The sequence below is a fragment of the Capricornis sumatraensis genome, chromosome 16 (genome assembly GCF_032405125.1).
Source record: "Capricornis sumatraensis isolate serow.1 chromosome 16, serow.2, whole genome shotgun sequence".
NCBI classification, from domain to species: domain Eukaryota; kingdom Metazoa; phylum Chordata; class Mammalia; order Artiodactyla; family Bovidae; genus Capricornis; species Capricornis sumatraensis.
In genome coordinates this window covers 48879332-48899179 of record NC_091084.1, presented here as the reverse complement: position 1 = coordinate 48899179, position 19848 = coordinate 48879332, and the positions used below count along the sequence as shown (strand labels likewise).

The 19848-nt window shown below is 39.9% G+C and overlaps 1 protein-coding gene and 1 pseudogene across 1 annotated transcript; both read right to left on the bottom strand.

Annotated features, from left to right (window-relative positions):
* Positions 1-401: 401 nt before the first annotated feature.
* On the bottom strand, positions 402-1364 carry LOC138092136 (olfactory receptor 52L1-like). The gene has a single exon (XM_068987997.1). The coding sequence runs from the start codon at positions 1353-1355 to the stop codon at positions 402-404; it is 954 nt and encodes a 317-aa protein (XP_068844098.1). The 5' UTR covers positions 1356-1364.
* Positions 1365-7739: 6375 nt separating this feature from the next.
* On the bottom strand, positions 7740-8692 carry LOC138092135 (olfactory receptor 52K1-like; annotated as a pseudogene).
* Between the last annotated feature and the right edge of the window lie 11156 nt (positions 8693-19848).

Sequence of the window (19848 nt, the reverse complement as noted above, 5' to 3'; positions counted from 1 at the left end):
CACTTACAAATTTTGATGACACTCAGAACTAAAACCAGACAAACATTGGAACTTTCCATACACACTCTAGGAGATGTTGCACAGTCAATCATTAGACAGAGAAAATGGCATATCCAGAGCCATCGTGTGTGTCTCCTAACCCGGAACCTCTCCATCACCAGGAATAGAGAAATGTTTGGATTAGGAAATAAAGAACGGAGGAAATATTCAAAATCAGGCTCTCTAGGCACATCCCAATCAGCTGTGGAGCCAAGTATTCATGATGTTCTTTGCCATGAGACTGTTACAACCAGAAGGACTTCTCACAATAGCAGTGGACTCTATCCATTTGGCCAACACCAACCATGGGCTCCCGGCAGCATGGCTGGAAAGAACCTCTGAAGAAAATGATTGGGATGTGTTCAGCTCTGTCCTTTTATGTCAAACACCCTGAGTACTCGCTGGCAGATCTGCTGAGTCTTCAACCCATAGACCAGAGGATTGAGTGCAGGTGGCACCAGGAGGTAGAGTGTGGCCAGAAGAACATGGACGTGATGGGGCACCTGCTGGCCAAAGCGGTGAGTGAGGAAGGAGAACATTCCAGGCACGTAGAAGACCAGGATGACACAAATGTGAGATCCGCATGTGCTAAAGGCCTTAAGTCGGGCCTCACCCCCTGGTACCTTCAGCACTGCCCGCAGGATGAGGGCATAGGAAACCCCAATGGCCAGGACATCTAGACCAACCACAAGCAGCGCCACTGCCAGCCCATAGGCTCGGTTCACTGTGCTCTCTGAGCAGGCGAGTTTTACCACGGCCATGTGCTCACAGTAGGCATGGCCTATGACGGTGGCCTGGCAGAAGACAAGTCTCCTCAACAAGATGGGGAAGGGCAGGAGGAGGAGCATCCCCCGCACCAGCACCGCCATCCCGACGCGCCCTATGACCCTGGGATGCAGGATGGTAGAATGGTGCAGAGGGTGACAGATGGCTACATAGCGATCCAGAGCCATGGCCACAAGTACCCCCGACTCCATGGAAGAGAAGACGTGGATGAAGAACATCTGGACCAGACAGGCGGTGTACCCGATCTCATGGGCGTGAACCAGGAGCACCGCAAGGGTTTTGGGTGCAGTGGAGGAGGCCAGGACCAGGTCAATGCCAGAGAGCATGGCCAGAAAGAGGTACATAGGCTGCTGCAAGGATGGGTCAGTCCAGATGGTGAAGAGGATGGTGACATTGCCCAGCAGGGCAAGGAGGTAAAGGACACACAGCGGCAGTGCTATCCAGTGCTGGCTTTCCTCTAAACCTGGGATGCCGATCAGGAAGAAGGATGGCTGCATCGGCCTCCAGCTGGAATTATTCAGGGTTTTCATCAATGGCTTGGAGAGGGAAGAGGCAAAAACACCAAAATCATGATTTCTTCATTCTTTATGGATTATCACATTGTCCAGATCTGGCTACCATCTTCATGAGATGAAGAAAGAAGTTTAAACTGTAACACAAGAGAATAAAATCAGATACTAGGAGGAAAATCTCTTTTTCTTCAGATAATTTAGCAAAGGCAAGATATCCACATATCTTAATTAAGAGAGACTAGTTTCATTAAGGGATAAGGGTAAGCATAGGCTGCTTTTAGAGATATGTTGAAACTCAAACATTCAATTACTTCTAGTCTGACAGTGTCTACACAGAAGAATTCTTTTTTTGCCCCTTGGCATTGATCAACACTATAAATCAGTCTGCTATTTTTTAAATTAGTATTCCTCAGATTCCATGACTTAGCCCTCCACCAGTGTTTCTCTTATATCCCCAGTCCACCGCTTTCTACATTTACCTGTTAGTTATATGTTGCTGATTCCAAGGGTTCACTCTTTCCTCTCTTCCATATTCTGTGCTTTATCCCTGATTGAGCTCACATGAGTTTAAGTATTTATACACTTTAATTTATATACTTCCAAACAGCCTTTTTTATGTCAAATATCTTTCTGAAACACAAATCCACTTTTCCACTTGCTTCCTAAATATCTGTACCACATGCTCAACATATTCAAGACTGAAGTAACTTACCTATCCTTCCTAAATCTGCTCCACTTCACTTTTGCCATGTTTTTGTGAATTACATCACTTTCAACCTTTCCAACCCAATATGCGAACTTGAAATTACCCTTGCTTATTATGTCTCTATTGCCTGCAAAGTCCCTTGGACAGAAGAGCCTGGTGGGCTACAGAGAGATTCTGACATTACTCAGTGCGAGCCCCTGAGCATGCACAATTCTCTCTCTCATCCTTTTTACATAATCACAGTATCTGTTGACTGGATTTTTAACCCTTCTTATATCCACTTCTTTTTCTCAACCCCCAGTGTCAGTGTTTAGGTCATACTCCCTACTCCTCCAAACTGGATTGTTTCCTTAAATCTCTCTGCTTTTGTCACTTATCCTTTCAATCCACTCTCTATGCTCAAGCCAAAGGGTTCTTAAATGCATCTAAAATGCAGATGTCATCATGTCACTCCTACAGTTAAGTTTTTTTAGTTCATTTAATCTGTGAAATAAAACCTACATTTATGACTGGTATACAAGGTTTTCAAAGTCTATCTTTTCGTATCACTTTGACTTGTACTTAAAATATTCCCACATGTATAGTTTACTTGTTTTTGGAATTATATGAGTATACCATCCTATTTTACATGGGCCTTTTTAAGTATTCTTGGTCCTCCTCTTTATCTGAATTGCTGTTTCTTCAAACTTCAGAGTCCACTGTCTTCTGCCTCTTAAAAAGAATTCACTGACTACGTTTGAACCACTGATTGAGTTATGGGCATTTTATTTTATTATCCTTCTTTGTTCATCCACAATTTTCTGTTTTATCTATATCATAGAAATTCTTTCAGTGTCTTAATGATTTATATCAAGTAAAGGACCATGTCTTATTGAAATTTATAATTATCAGCTAGCTGGCAGAGACTTCATGATGCAACAGGCTAACACAAGCTGTGCAGGAAGACAGATTAAAAGTTTAATTCTGCACCATTCGCATTCTAAATGAAATCTTGATATGATACTTAAACTCTCTGTCTATGATGCCTCATCTGATGGTACAGCAAATATTATGTCTTACAAGTGTTTATAAATATTAATTAAATGATGTATATCGGTTTACTATAAATTATACACAAACTCATAGCTGGTTCTGTAATCTTACCTCAAAGGCAAAGCCTATTATGATACTTCTCCATAGCAGTCCTGGTGACTGTGAACAGGTACTGAGCAGGGAAGATGTTATTACCAATTGGCAGGTCCCAGAGGCCACCCAAACCCATCTGAATAGAGCCAAAGATAACCTCCCGATTGGTTAGAGGCACACAGAGCTACGTCTGCTGTCCCAGGATAGCTGATTGGGTAAGCAAGGAGTGGTACCTACCCCTGACCAGATGGCTAATGTTGGTCCAGTGTTGGTCATCATTTCTAAGCCTGTACATCCTGATTACTGTGATAAGAAATTTCATGTTCAGGAAGCTAGGAAACCCCACATTGCTGTGTAAGCTCAGACTTCTCATATTCACAGGTCAAACTCAGACCCAATAAATACTTTAGTGGATTTTGTACTTCAGTATGTTCCATCTTCCATCTATCGTGAATGTTGTGTGCTAAAAGTTACCATAATTGAGCCATTCCTTTGGACAAAGAGCTGATTCACACAAAATTGCTTCTCTTTCCTGAGTGTAGATCTTGCTCAATGACTGGTCTATGTACAAATACAACATCCTGACATATTTTCTCCTATATGAAACAACATTGAAGTACCATCCCAGCTCAAGAGCATCCCTATGGAATCAACATCAGCATCTGGGATAACTGGATCACAGTTTAACTTCTTTCTCTGCCTCATCCTGCTTCCTTCACTCTTGACCGGTGTTATTTCCAAGTATACTTCAAAATAAGCCACCTACATATAAATCTCTGCATTAGGTTTGTTCTAGGGAACCTAACGTAAGATGAATGCCACCTGTCTCAGGTGAATTGAGCACTCTGCTTCTGTTTGGGAAATTGTGGCAAGCATACAAACATCAACTTCAATACTATAGCAAGTATAGGATAAATACACATCTCAGACAACTCATCCCAGGAAGTTTCCAATGAGGTAGGCTAAGATCTTCTTTATCGTATCTTTCCATCACCAGGTAAACTCTTCCCTTGGTCCCATCTCAGATAAAGCAGCTACCAGTCCACCCCAGGGACCATGTTCATCTTTGGGATAAAGTTTCTAGTGCAGTCTTTTCATTCTTCCAGTCTACAAACATTTCACTTATAGCTAGCAGGAAGTCTCAGTTATTCATTTATTCAATAGATATTAAATATCTACCAAATCTAAGTACTTTAATAGATGTTGGACAAAAAAACAGCCACCAACAGCTGACATGATAAAATGGTCCTTGTGATCACAGATCATGGAATGATACTTTTAAATACATGATCATAAGAATAACTAATAGAAGTTATAAGTGTTATAAGTCAAAACTAAAGTGTTTTATGAGAACATTCTCCACCTGGAGAGTTCAGGGAAGCCATCCTAAATTCAAGTTCATGACCAAAAGAATGGGTTAAAAGTGAAGAGAGGGGTGAGAGTAAGCTGAGGATACAAAATTCCTGAGGCAAGAGAGAAGGGAGCTTGGTATTGTCAAAGACCTGAAGAAATCATGACATTGGGGAATGTAGTTCTCAGGAATTTAGCCTGGCCTGTAAGTAAGACTGTAACATGCACATTTTGGGTCATTTTAAAGGGCAGCAGAAAGTTATGAAGATTTTAAGCAGAAGGTTGAAACACAATCAGAATCTCATTATTAAGTCTCATACTAAGAGTGTGGATAGGAAGGAATGATGCATAGATGATGGGACATCTGTTGGAAACAAGCATAGCAATCTTTAACGAGGTTCAAGTATAAGTACATGTCATGGGAATCGGTAAATGAAATAGGACTTTTGGTAATAAAGAAACGAAGAATAAGAAAACCTAGAGTGTTCAATGGGTCATTCACCCTGAAGTCTCCCTCCAGGACTATGGGTAGCCAAATAATAAAGAAGATATTGATTAAATCATCATTTGATGAAAGAAGAGATATTAGTAACAGCAAGAGGTAGAGGATGATATCCATGAATGACATGAACCTCGAAAGCAGCAGTCTGTGCTTGTTTGTTTGCTAGTCTGTTTTTACAAAAAAAAAAAAAGAAAGAACTGAACATTGCATTTGGGAACAAGAACGGTAAACTCACTTCCAAACCAGAGGTAAAAGAAGCATGAGAAAATGGCTGTTCCCCACTTAGTAGGAAGTGTAACATTTTCATTAGAAAAATATGAGAACTATGAGAGTACCATCTTCATACACATTTAGTAGACATTAAATGACAGAGTTTATGTATAATGCAGTTTTATTCTCTAAGCTTCAGGGTACCACAGAATAAGAGGAAAACAACAAGAGATTCTCATATTATCAAAGTTTTACACTAATATCAATACAAAGAGGGAGAAGCCACAGGGCTCTAGAGGGAGATACCTTAGGTGGATGGAGGTTTGAGTGATAATTACCATCAGTAAGAGCTTTGAGCTCTGATGGAGCTTTGATGGAGCAGCTTTGGCTGCTCCCTCTCTTCTGCCGATCTTTCTTCCACTCCTATCAGTGGAGCAGGGAAAAGAGAAACGGGGTCCCCTCTTTTTGCCCTTTCTTTGAAAAGCTTTCTTCTTACTAATAATATTGAAGATTAATTTTTAATAGAGAAAAATATGGGATCATACAGTGTGCATAGAACAGAAGCCACTTCAGAGAAGGACTGAGGCAGACTCCCCATAGGGACCATAAATTTAATCCTGGTCCACTTACCCACCCAACAATTCAGGCTCATAGTCTCTAAATTCTGGTCATTTATAGCATCAGTCTAAACCCAATCTAACCCATGTCCCATCTCTTCCCATGGCCTCCCATTGAGAATTAATACTCTATAACTTAGAACCAATCTTTACCATAGCACTGTCACATTTTATCATAATTTCTATATTTTCAAGTTCATTTCATCATCACACTGACAGCCTGGTAAATACTCAGGGTCAAGAAGAAAATAATGAAGAAAAGGAGAGCAAATAAAGAAAAGAAAAACAAATGCTAATTTTCTCTTTGTTCCTTGCTTCTGCACATCAGAGTCTCTGTTATAAATATGTCCTCTAATATGTTTACATAGTATCCAAAATACCACCAGTTGAACTTATAACACCTGAAAAGACTCAGTTAATGTGCCCTTAGTCATGACAATGGTAGTGAAGACAGTACTATATATAGTGATTGCAATAGCAATGACATTTTTGTGAAATTTTATTTAATTTCTCCTATAAAAATGTATTAGTACCTACAGTTACACTTATGAAGATTTATGTATTTATTTATGGAAAAACGCAATGTGACTGATGAGGAAATATGCTAGTGATGACACAGTCCATGAAAAGAATGAGATGTATTTATTGAACAAGCATTTATTGAGAGCCTATTATATACCAGGTACTATGATAAGAAAACAACACATCTAACTTACAATTTACTAAAGATGGGGGACAGAGATCATTCATTCAATCAGTATGTATATTGTGATGGATAATGAGAGAAATACACACAAAGCTCTGGGTTCAAAAAACAGGTGACCTTATCTAGTTCAAAAAAATCTTCCTCAAGAAGGTGAGGTTTGACTTGAAATTCAAGATGAGTAGAAATGTCAAGGAAAAGGACAGGATGATGCATTTCCATTAGGAAGAGCCCTGACAATACATAAATGGAGGAAGCTGGACTCGTGAAGAACTAAAGAAGGTAACATGTTATTACAAATATATAACACTCACTCAACACTACATATATTGCAAGAGTATGTAAATACTTAACAGCATACAAGAAACATTACAGTGAGAACCAGTGGTAGAAACTAGAAGACAATGGGCAAGAGAGTTAGAAATGAAGACAGAAAATAAACAAACAGAGCAAGAATTAGAACAATAATCATTGTGTGCAATAAACTTTAACTCAGGTCTTTGTACCAGGGACTAAAAATAAGGAAATAAAGAATTAGTATTAACCTGAGAAGTTAGAAATACATAATACTATAAGAGCCACAGAGGGTCAGCCATCTCAAAAACAGGCTAGAAAAATACAAAGAATAAAGATTTTAAATGTTATGGCAACTTTGGAGTCAGATGGAACATGAATATTTTACAGAGTTTCTCTCATAATCTTAAGACTTAAAGTATCTCCAGAATTTGCCACCCCAGTTTCTGTGATGCCAAAGTTTTTCTGATAGAGGGAGCCTTACTGCTTCCACAGACAGGCTATGTGTCAGCGTCATGGTGGTGGGAGGTGGCCCATGTTTTCATATGAACTCCTGAGTCACTTGATCCAGGTCTATTAAAGTCTAATTATTTCTTAATTACCTGGTGCATTTATTTTGTCAAGACAAGTAAATAACAAACTTTTAGGGGAAAAGGTATTCAAAGAAGTACTTGCTGATTGATCAACTGATACTCCCCAGCCCTTCTCGATTTTCATCCAAATATCTAAACACCATAGGTCTCAGAAGAGATTTCCCAACTTCTAAACACTCAGGGTAACATCATTTGCTCTCTCTTCTTTGTCCCCACCAGGTAAGTAGCATGGTCTTATGGGGCTCCCATCCCACAGGGGAGGGTCACCTTGGCCCCCGAGGTCCAACTAATGAGAACTACACTCAGGTGGGATCAATATGGTTGAGACTTAGAATTTTACACAGGTGCTCCCAGATCGGCTTGGTCTTGACTCCATAGACAATGGGGTCCAGTGCAGGGGGAAATAGCAATTAGAGATTGGCAAGGATGACTTTCGCAGCAGAGGCTGTGGGTTGGCCGAAGCGCTGCATGATTACAGGAAGAAAGCCTGGTCCGTAGAAAAAGAGAATGACACAGACGTGAGCTGTACGTGTGCTGTCTGCTTTAGCATGTGCCTCAGATGAAGGCAAATGAATCAAGGTCCTCACAATCTGCCATAAGAGTAGGCAATAAAGGCCACATCCCCAGCACCAAGAGAAATCGCCACAGCAAAGGCATAGAGGTTATCCATGGTGGGGGCCCCACAGGCCAGTTTCACCACTGCCATATGCTCACAGTAGGTGTAGGCAATTGTGTGGGAGCCACAGTAGGACAGCCGAGGGGCCAGGCTTGGAAAGGAGGTGGTCAAACCCACACCTCAAAGCACCACCAGGCCTCCAGTCTTGGCAACAACTACCGGGGTAAGAATGGTTACGTAACAGAGTGGGTTATAGATGGCCACAAAGAGGTCCAGGGCCGTGGCCACCAGCCCTCCCAATTCCATGGCAGAGAAGGCATGGATGAAGAACACCTGGAAAAGACAGGAGTAGGAGCTGATGGCTATAGCACCAAACCAGAAAATGGCCAGTGTCTTGGGCAGAGTGGAGAGAGAGAGAACCAGGTCAACAAAGGAGAGCATGGCAAGAAATAAAAACATGGGCTGGTGAAGACTGCATTCTGTCTGGATGAAAAAAAGCAGGACACCATTCCCTGTCACTGCCAGGAAGAACATGAAGCAAAAGGGAAGTGAGATCCAAATGTGAACAGCAGTCAGTCCTGGGATGTCAGCTAAGAAGAAAGTATGTGAGAAGAGATGAGAATTATTGGAAAAATTCATGGTGGTCATCTCACTTAGAAGTGTGAAGTGCCCCTGCAAAGAAAGGCAAGCAGGTTAAATTCAATGAGAAGGTTAGGAGCTCAGAATATGTGGTCTCACTAACTCCACCATCACCATCAGTCTTCCCCCATTATCCTAAGAAAATAGTCAAAAGTAATTTTCAATTATGTCGATGTTTCTGCAAGATCTTTAAACATGGAAGAGGCAAGTCAGCTTGGTCCAGTGGGAAATGCACTGAACAAAAAAGAGCAGAAACCAGTTTCCAGAATTACACTTCCTACTATATCTGTAACCTGGAGCAATTCACATAAGTTAAGCAAATCACAGATTCAAGTAGATGCCCAGGAACTGTTGTAAGTGAAACTCCTTCCCATCATGTTCTTATTCCCAAATTCTGAATGCTAGTGATTGATCTAATTAGCACAGACCTCACATAAGTCTTATATAACCAACCTCCATCTGAAACTGCCCCAAATCCTAACACCTGGAAAATTCCTCAATTTGGAGACATTCCACTTCTCCAAATTCCACTGACTTCCAGGTTACAGAATAAATGGTCCCTGATGACTCCAACATTGATTACATTCTTCCTTGGGTTATTCCCCAATCATTTCACAAATGTGTATCTTGCTTCTTTCCCCAAAATCTCAATAGAGATCTGATTTCACCACCTTCTGTATCTCCCTCTCCTTCAAGGTGGTATTGTACAGGGGTAGACACAAAGTTCAGAGTTGTGGTGACTTGGAATAAACAGAAACTTTTTTAATCTAATAATCATATGAAAGTCAAAAACTCTATATCACAGCTATACTGCTAAGAACAGGAAATAAAATGATCAGATATACCTTCCAATTCAGCTTTTCATCACTTTATGTGATAAAGTATACAATAAGTGTACAGAATTATACATATCCTCAACATGTACTATGCTCAATGTCATTTTGTAGGTTAGAAAACTAAGGTCTAGAAATAAGTAAAAGACCCAGAACCCCAGAGTTATTAGTGACAGAATCAGACAAGAACTCGCATCCACTGACGCATGAGCTAGGAGGTTATCATCTTGTCTTTGAGTGAACAGTGACTGCTATGGGGCAGAGGAGGAACGCCCAGGACACTGTGGCCAGGAGTGGGTAGCACAGGAACCAAATAGCATGGCAAATGAAGAACGACTTGGGGATTAGGTGTCTCCCAGCATCCCCCAACATCTGCGGTACCACAATCCTCTCATGCCAAAGAAAAGCACAAGGACATGCAGGGACCTGGGCCCAGGGTCTGAGAGGGTTTTGGAGCATAAGAGTGATTCACATTCCAAGCAGAGACATTGCAGCTGGGTTCCTCTCATACTTTCAGTGGCAGCAGAAGGAGTCTCTTAACATGACGGAAAGGAGCAGAAGTTAGCCCAGGAGCATAGTTCAGAAAAGAAGGAACATTTATGCATTAACATACAATATTTGTTTTTCTCTTTCTGATTTACTCAATTCTGTATAACAGACTCAAGGTCTATCCACATCTCTACAGTTGACCCAATTTCATTCCTTTTTATGCCTGAGTAATATTACATTGTATACATATCACTGATTCACTTCATCATAAAGCAGAAACTAACACTACATTGTAAAGCAATTATACTACAATTTTTAAAAGGAAATTAAAATAAGAAGGAACAGTGCAGCTTTAAAATGACCAAGAACATTTTGCTTTTCTCTCCAAGAGAAATTACATGACTGTTGCCGATACCTTCAACCATAGCTGCTAAGGAGACTATGTGATAACAGCAGAAGGCATAAGGGCTTGGAAGATACGGAGATTTGAGTGGACCTGTAGTCACTCAAATTCCTGTAGTTTGGAAGAAACACTGGACCAGAAGTCAAGATCCTGGTTCAAGGTACTATTTCTGCCATATGTCTGCTGTGTGACTTAAGCAAAACATCTAACCATTTTCAAGGCTTAGTGTCCTCACATGTGAAATGAACATACTAAAACCTATCTCACAAGATCATTATGAGAATCCAATGACATACAATATGTGAAAATTCCTTATCAAATGCTAAAAACAAGTCATTTTATTGTCACTGAATTACAAGAAGTAAATGATGCATTAGGAGTTATCTGATTAAGAGCAACAGAAACTTTGGCAATACAGAGGCAATGCATTTGATTTGACAAAAGATGATAGGTTCCAAAAAAAAAAAAGGTACTTTCATCTCATATGTGGATGTTGTTTAGTAGTAACCCAGAGCCCAGTCAAAAATACTATATCCTCCCAGATAATGCTCCCTTTCTCCCTCCCAACACACATTGTTTCCCTCAGCATCCCGAGAATATGGTGCTGTGAGGGAAGGAGTGTTGGAAGGTGTCAAGAAATGTGGCTTTGATCACCTGAGCACCTGCTTCAGATTATCCAAAAAGTTGCCCAACCTTAAGCCTCAACCCACTTTGTGGAATGAAACAGTGTCTTCAGGACTGTGTAGGAAATAATTAAATCTAATGGCCCAACTATCCCCTCAGGACCCAGCAAATGTCCCTCATTATAAACCTTATGCCTCAAGGGAACGTCTAACTCAGTAAGCTCGACTCTTTTATTTCCATCAGGGAAATAGTAAAGATTAAGAATCCTAGAGCTAGAGGATTCCTGGAGGCAGATGTAGGGGCCTCCATAAATGTTTCCGTAAGGTTCGCCTTGCAGGCTTCAAGGAGGAGCCAACCTATAAATAACTTACTATTGAGCCAGAACCAGCAGGATGTTTGCCTGCTTTGGAGGAAGTAATTCTCACACACCCAATTCCCCCCGCTTGTATATGACACAATGTGAAAGTGTTAGTCAATCAGTCCTGCCCAACTCTTTGTGACCCCATGGACTATAACCTTCCAGGTTCCTCTGTCCATGAGATTTTCCAAGAAAGAATACTGGAGTGGTAGCCATTCCCTTTTCCAAAGGATCTTCCTAACCCAGAGATCAAACCTGGGTCTCTCACATTGCTGGCAGATTCTTTACCACATAAGGCACCAGAGAAGCCCATATACAACACAAAAGGTCTAGATAGATCTATGATGATGTACACATCATCAATATTGGTGATATTTCCCCCTTTTCCCTACTGTTATCAATACAATGCATTTTTACCCCCAGACAGCCTATCAGATTATTCAGATCTGGGAAGCTTCGGGAAAAAATTAAGTTGTAGATGTAGCCTATTCGAATCTCTCTTCCTTGGGCCTACCCTTAAATATTACTCACCAAAGAGGTGCACTGACCTACAAGGAATGAGAAGTTAAGCTACCAGTCAGGTCCCAAGAACAGAGTATTTAATGGGTACCTTTTCAGGCACTGCCTATAGGGTTCCAAAGTGAAACTCCCACCACCCAGATACCAATTAGTACTCTGCTCCCTCTTCAAACAAAGGTCTAACAAGGTCTCTTCTTATTACTGAGTCCTCAAGGAACAGCCCCAATGGGGAATATTTTGAACATCATACTCCAGGGTGCCATGTCAAGAAAGGGCTAAGGGCCTGCAACCAGAAGCAAGGAGAGACATCCTGTGATGGGAAATGGGACCACCTAATTTGATCACCAAGCAACCTGATTTAGGGAAGGTAAGAGGAGGGCAGGGAGATGGGGAGGGACAACACCAGGACCAGCTACAATATTACCTATATAACCCCATGACATAGGTGTAACTATGAGAGGAAGAATGGATTAATAGGTGACAGTGTTTATAAAATGAGAGAATCTGGCCATGGAATAAGGCTGGAGAAAATGCCAAATGCCTCCTGTACTAGATTTCAAAATGGTAGACACAAGGGCAGGCCAAGTCCTGTAGGTATTGCCATCCATATCTTATCTCACCTTAGTGAGATTACCTTCAGTACTGTCTCTTCTTAACCAATTTCTCTACACTTGACTCAACTCAGTCACTAAAATCCCTCCTTAAAGTGGTGCCAGATTAATCTATGAGAGAATATTCAAGAGAATAGAGGATCTGGACATTGCATTGGATTGAGAAGGATTGGAAAAACTGAGTGTGTACATAAAAGGATATGTGTGGTGGTATGCATGAGTCTTCATGGATTCTTCAAATCCAGTAAGAAAAAAAGTATTTGTATTTTGAAGAAAAGAAGTTTTTTTGTTTTTTTGTTTTTTTGTTTTTTTTTTTATGAAGCCAAAGGAAAAATAAGAACAAATACATGAAAATTTGTAGTTTGGGACTTGGCCAGATTTGTATGTCTTCAGAAGGATAATCCTTAATTAGAAAGATAAAAGTTAACACAAGTTATATTAAAAGAGAATAGCACAATTTGACTGGAAATGGTCATTGCCCAGAATCAGTTCCTCCATTTAGGAAAGCCATGTTCTAAGGGTACTAACCCAGTTCCAGAGGGAAGAAGACACGGTAGGTGTCATTTTAGGTAGAGCCAAGATTATGAACACTAACGTGAAGCACTCAACTTTCTGACATTGAAGCCAAGCTTGGTAACAATGAGCTTAGGACAGATCATTGTATCTTAGAGGATGCTAGGATATCTCTGAAACTTCAGGATATTGGTTTTATAAGGTAGAAAATATCAGGTCACAACCTCAACGGAGGAGGAATGAGTAGGCAGGAGCAATACAAAGGTCAATCGAGTGGAAATGAAGGAGAGGATGAGTAACTGAAACAAGAACTTAAGACTCAGAAAATAGAGAAGTTGGGGGTTCCGTGGCAGGCCAGTGGTAGGGATTTCACGCTTTCACTGCTAAGGGTACAGGTTCAACCCCTGGTCAGGGAACTAAAAGCCTCCAAGCCATGTGCCCTTTGGCCCCCAAAAAAGAAAACTATTAAAACTAAAACTGTACTAATCTAAAACATTAGATTAATATAAACATGGGCCATCTAACTGAAATCCTCAAACCCTCATCTAAATTCAGAAATTGGGTAAAATATCAAGAGATCAGGACAAGACCAAATCTCCAAGAGCATTCAAGAGGATTTGGATCAATAATCTGGATCAATAAAAGTATTTCTTGAGCTCCTCTTATGGGTTGCGAAAGAAAGAAAGAAATATGGAGTTTTAGAGTCAGGTGAAAGATACACATTAAGCTAAAGCAAAGCATCACCAAAGGCAAGCAGAAGTACAAGCAAAGATTTCTGTGGCCACACCTTGGAGAGATGGAAATACCTTGGGGAGACAGAATCTAATTATGCCTGTGGGAATCAAGGAAGGATATACTAATGAAACAATATTAAGAGGAAAGTTGAAAAGTGAGAATAGAATATTTCAGGATCAGACATTAACATTAAAGACACCAAAATCACTAAAGTATGGAATTCTTGATGAATAGCCAAAAACTGAAAATTGAAGGATTAGTGGAGAGGAATGAGATTTAAGAGGGAGGTTGGATCCAGGAGACAACAGGTCTTAAGTGCTCTTCCGAATAACACTACATGTTAAATATGAGCTCAAGGAAGACAACGAACAAGGGAGTTGTTTAAGCAGAACAGTGATGATAATAAATTAATGACTTAGCAGATTTCTTACATATATTCTGGGCATGAGAAGAAAGACATGATATCTGAATGAGTAAGAATTAGTGAAATCCAAGAAGAAATCCGTGGCAATGAAATAAAAAGGAGGAAATTGGATCAAGTCTTTACTGATAAATATTGTCAATTAACAAATAGACAATAATCCTGTGCAAATTTTTAGAAAATAGGGAAGGAGGGAACACGTTCCTACTCATTTTATGAGGTCAGTATTAACTGATAACAAATTAGAGACTTACAAAACAGGAAAATCCAGGCCAATAACCCTCATGAACAGAGATATAAAAATCCTTTACAAATGGTTAGCAAATCAAACTCAACAATATATAAAAATGATGATGAGTAGATGGGGCTTGATGATTCTGTGAAAGTGCTGCACTCAATATGCCAGCAAATTTGGAAAACTCAGCAGTGGCCACAGGACTGGAAAAGGTCAGTTTTCATTCCAATCCCAAAGAAAAGTAATGCCAAAGAATGTTCAAACTACTGCACAAATGCTAGTAAAGTAATGCTCAAAATTCTCCAAGCCAGGCTTCAACAGTATGTGAACCGTGAACTTCCAGATGTTCAAGCTGGATTTAGACAAGGCAGAAGAACCAGAAATCAAGTTGCCAACATCCACTGGATCATCGAAAAAGCACGAAAGTTCCAGAAAACCATCTATTTCTGCTTCATTGACTATGCCAAAGCCTTTGTCTGTGTGGATCACAACAAACTGTGGACAATTCTGAAAGAGATGGGAATACCAGACCATCTGACCTGCCTCTTGAGAAACATGTATGCAGGCTAAGGAGCAACAGTTAGAACTGGACATAGAACAACAGACTGGTTCCAAATAGGGAAAGGAGTACATCAAGGCTATATATTGTTACCATGCGTATTTAACTTATATGCAGAGTCGAAAGTGAAAGTGAAGTCGCTCAGTCGTGTCCGACTCTTTGTGACCCCATGGACTGTAGCCTATCAGGCTCCTCGATCCATGGGATTTTCCAGGCAAGAGTGCTGGAGTGGATTGCCATTTCCTTCTCCAGGGGATCTTCCCAACCCAGGAATTGAACCCGGGTCTCCCGCATTGCAATCAGACACTTTACCATCTGAGCCACCAGGGAAGCCAGAGTACATCATGAGAAACGCTGGACTGGATGAAACACAAGCTGGAATCAAGATTGCCTGGAGAAATATCAATAACCTCAGATATGCAGATGACACCACCCTTACGGCAGAAAACGAAGAAGAACTTAAGAGCCTCTTGATGAAAGTGAAAGAGGAGAATGAAAAAGTTGGCTTAAAGCTCAACATTCAGAATACTAAGATCATGGCATCTGATCCCATCACTTCATAGAAAATAGGTGGGAAAACAGTGGAAACAGTGAGAGATTTTATTTGGGGAGGCTCTAAAATCATTGCTCTAAAATGACTGCAGCCATGAAATTAAAAGACACTTGCTCCTTGAAAGAAAAGTTATGGCCAATCTAGACAGCATATTAAAAAGCAGAGATATTACTTTGCTGACAAAGGTCCATCTAGTCAAAGCTGTGGTTTTTCCAGTAGTCATGTATGGATGTGAGAGTTGGACTATAAAGAAAGCTGAGCACCGAAGAATTTATGCTTTTGAACTGTGGTGTTGGAGAAGACTCTTGAGAGTCCTTTGAACTGCAAGGAGATCCAACCAATCCATCCTAAAGGAAATCAGTCCTGAATATTCATTGGAAGGACTGATGTTGAAGCTGAAACTCCAATATTTTGGCCACCTGCTGTGAAGAACTGACTCACTGGAAAAGACTCTGATGCTGGGAAAGATTGAAAGCAGGAGAAGGGGAGGACAGAGGATGAGATGGTTGGATGGCATCACTGACTCAATGGACGTGAGTTTGAGTAAACTCTGGGTGTTGGTGACCGGACAGGGAGGCCTAGTGTGCTGCAGTCCATGGGGTTGCAAAGATTCAAGACAAGACTGAGCGACTGAAATGAACTGAACTGAACTGAAATGAGGCTTACCCAAGAATGAAAGATAGTTTAACATTCAAAAAAGTTGATTTAATTCATCAAATTAACAAAATAAATGATGAAAAACACATACAAAATAAAATAAAATCTTAGCATTTCTGGGGAAAAAAGTAAAATGATTATGACTTGAATACAACATGACTGTAAGTAGAAAAACCTACGATCTGTACTATTAAGTAAATCTAGCAAGGTCATTTGATAAAGTCAATACAAAATTGATTTTCTGCACTTGTACACAGTATTAATAACTATGAAAAACTGGAAAATTAGATTCATAAAATCATTAAGTATGATGACATCAAAATACATAATATACTCAGGATTTAATTTGATAGACTATATCTGAGTCTTTGCACTGAAAATTAGAAAACATAGCTGGGAGAAATTATAGATTTAAGTTAATGAAGAGAAATGCTATGTTCATGCATTGGAGAACTCAATATGACTAAGGTGTCTAGTCTCCCAAATTGATCTATAAATGTGATGCAATTTCAATGAAAATCCCAGAAGGTTTTTTGTTTGTAAAAATTGGACAACTTGGTCTCAAACTTATCTGAAATGCAAAGACCCAACAGAATAAAAATAATTTCGAAAACAATTCAGAAGTTATCAAAGTTGGAGGACTTATTTCAAGACATTTTAAATCTACAATATCAAGACAGTGTAATATTAACATAAGGGATAGTTTAATAGCTCAATGGAACAAAAAAGAGAGTTCAGAATACACACACACACATATATATAAATAATCAGATGATTTTTTTTTTTAACTAACGTGCAAGGTACTTGATGGGAAAGGGATAAACTTTTCAATAAGGAGTATTGAAACAACTGGATATTCATATACAAAATATAAACTTCCTCCATGGAGACCAAGTAGAAATGGAAGACACAGACCACCCAGATAAATGGCAAGGATAATAAGCAGGGGGATTTACTTGGGAGGCTTGTCTTGGGCACCCACAAGATGAGTCAATCTCCACACCACCAGTCAGAATCTTAGGAGGCTTTTTTTGTTTTGTTTTGTTTTGTTTAATTTTAAAATCTTTAATTCTTACATGCGTTCCCAAACATGATCCCCCCTCCCACCTCCCTCCCCATAACATCTCTCTGGGTCATCCGCATGCACCAGCCCCAAGCATGCTGTATCCTGCGTCAGACATAGACTGGTGATTCGATTCTTACATGATAGTATACATGTTAGAATGCCATTCTCCCAAACCATCCCACCCTCTCCCTCTCCCTCTGAGTCCAAAAGTCCATTATACACATCTGTGTCTTTTTTCCTGTCTTGCATACAGGGTCGTCATTGCCATCTTTCTAAATTCCATATATATGTGTTAGTATACTGTACTGGTGTTTTTCTTTCTGGCTTACTTCACTCTGTATAATCGGCTCCAGTTTCATCCATCTCATCAGAACTGATTCAAATGAATTCTTTTTAATGGCTGAGTAATACTCCATTGTGTATATGTACCAAAGCTTTCTTATCCATTCATCTGCTGATGGACATCTAGGTTGTTTCCATGTCCTGGCTATTATAAACAGTGCTGCGATGAACATTGGGGTACATGTGTCTCTTTCAATTCTGGTTTCCTCAGTGTGTATGCCCAGCAGTGGGATTGTTGGGTCATAAGGTAGTTCTATTTGCAATTTTTTAAGGAATCTCCACACTGTTCTCCATAGTGGCTGTACTAGTTTGCATTCCCACCAACAGTGTAGGAGGGTTCCCTTTTCTCCACACCCTCTCCAGCATTTACTGCTTGCAGATTTTTGGATTGCAGCCATTCTGACTGGTGTGAAGTGGTACCTCATTGTGGTTTTGATTTGCATTTCTCTAATAATGAGTGATGTTGAGCATCTTTTCATGTGTTTGTTAGCCATCCATATGTCTTCTTTGGAGAAATGTCTATTCAGTTCTTTGGCCCATTTTTTGATTGGGTCGTTTATTTTTCTGGAATTGAGCTGCATAAGTTGCTTGTATATTTTTGAGATGAGTTGTTTGTCAGTTGCTTCATTTTCTATTATTTTCTCCCATTCAGAAGGCTGTCTTTTCACCTTGCATATATTTTCCTTTGTTGTGCAGAAGCTTTTAATTTTAATGAGATCCCATTTGTTTATTTTTGCTTTTATTTCCAGAATTCTGGGAGGTGGATCATAGAGGATCCTGCTGTGATTTATGTCAGAGAGTGTTTTGCCTATGTTCTCCTCTAGGAGTTTTATAGTTTCTGGACTTACATTTAGATCTTTAATCCATTTTGAGCTTATTTTTGTGTGCGGTGTTAGAAAGTGATCTAGTTTCATTCTTTTACAAGTGGTTGACCAGTTTTCCCAGCACCACTTGTTAAAGAGATTGTCTTTACTCCATTGTATATTCTTGCCTCGTTTGTCAAAGATAAGGTGTCCATATGTGTGTGGATTTATCTCTGGGCTTTCTATTTTGTTCCATTGATCTATATGTCTGTCTTTGTGCCAGTACCATACTGTTTTGATGACTGTGGCTTTGTAGTAGAGCCTGAAGTCAGGCAAGTTTATTCCTCCAGTTCCATTCTTATTTCTCAAGATTGCTTTGGCAATTCGAGGTTTTTTGTATTTCCATACAAATCTTGAGATTATTTGTTCTAGTTCTGTGAAAAATATGGCTGGTAGCTTGATAGGGATTGCATTGAATTTGTAAATTGCTTTGGGTAGTATACTCATTTTCACTATATTGATTCTTCCGATCCATGAACATGGTATATTTCTCCATCTATTAGTGTCCTCTTTGATTTCTTTCATCAGTGTTTTATAGTTTATAGAGAGATCTTAAATTGATTCACTCAGATGGTCTCAACAACACATGACTCTCTCTTCAGCTGCATCCTTGATAATGGGTCTGGCTATGGGAATGGTGGGTGGTACACCCATTTCAAGCACAGGAAGGGAGTGAGGATCCTGATTGCCCAGGTCTAGCTCAGGAATCAATCAGCAGCCACATCCTCTGAATGAGGTAATCCAAAAATCTTAAGACAATGTAAAAGTTAAAATTATGAATTTTCTAGGAAAAAAAATAGGATATAATTTTTGCAACTTTATGTTAAGCAAAAATTTCTTCAATAGGACACAAAATGTATTTTATTTTAAACTATAGTTTACTAGTTTTATTTTATAATTTTATAGTTTTATTTTAAGCTGTAAAATAAAAATTGATTCCCTGGTGGCTCAGACAGTAAAGAAACCACCTACAATGTGGGAGACCTGGGTTCAGTTCCAGGTTTTGGAAGATCCCCTGGAGGAGGGCATGACAACCCACTCCAGTATTCTTGCCTGGAGAATCCCATGGACAGAGGAGCCTAGTGGGTTGCAGTCCATGGGGTTGCAAAGAGTCAGACATGACTGAGTGACTAATCACAGCACAGCATAGTTCATTAGTTTTATTTTATAATTTTATTTCAAACTATAAAATAAAAATTGATATATTAGAATTTACCAAAATTTTTAAATTTTCTCATTAGAAGATACCACTTAGAAATAAAAGACAGAAGGAACCAGGTGGCTGACCCATCGGCCCCTTGAGGGGCGGCACCATGCTGCTCCCTGTGAGCCCAGGCCGCCGCCAGGTGGGTGGCCAGCCCCAGGGCAAGGTGCC

Excerpts from the sequence above, each read along its gene's own strand:
- LOC138092136 (XM_068987997.1), bottom strand. The coding sequence starts at position 1,355 with ATGAAAACCCTGAATAATTCCAGCTGGAGGCCGATGCAGCCATCCTTC.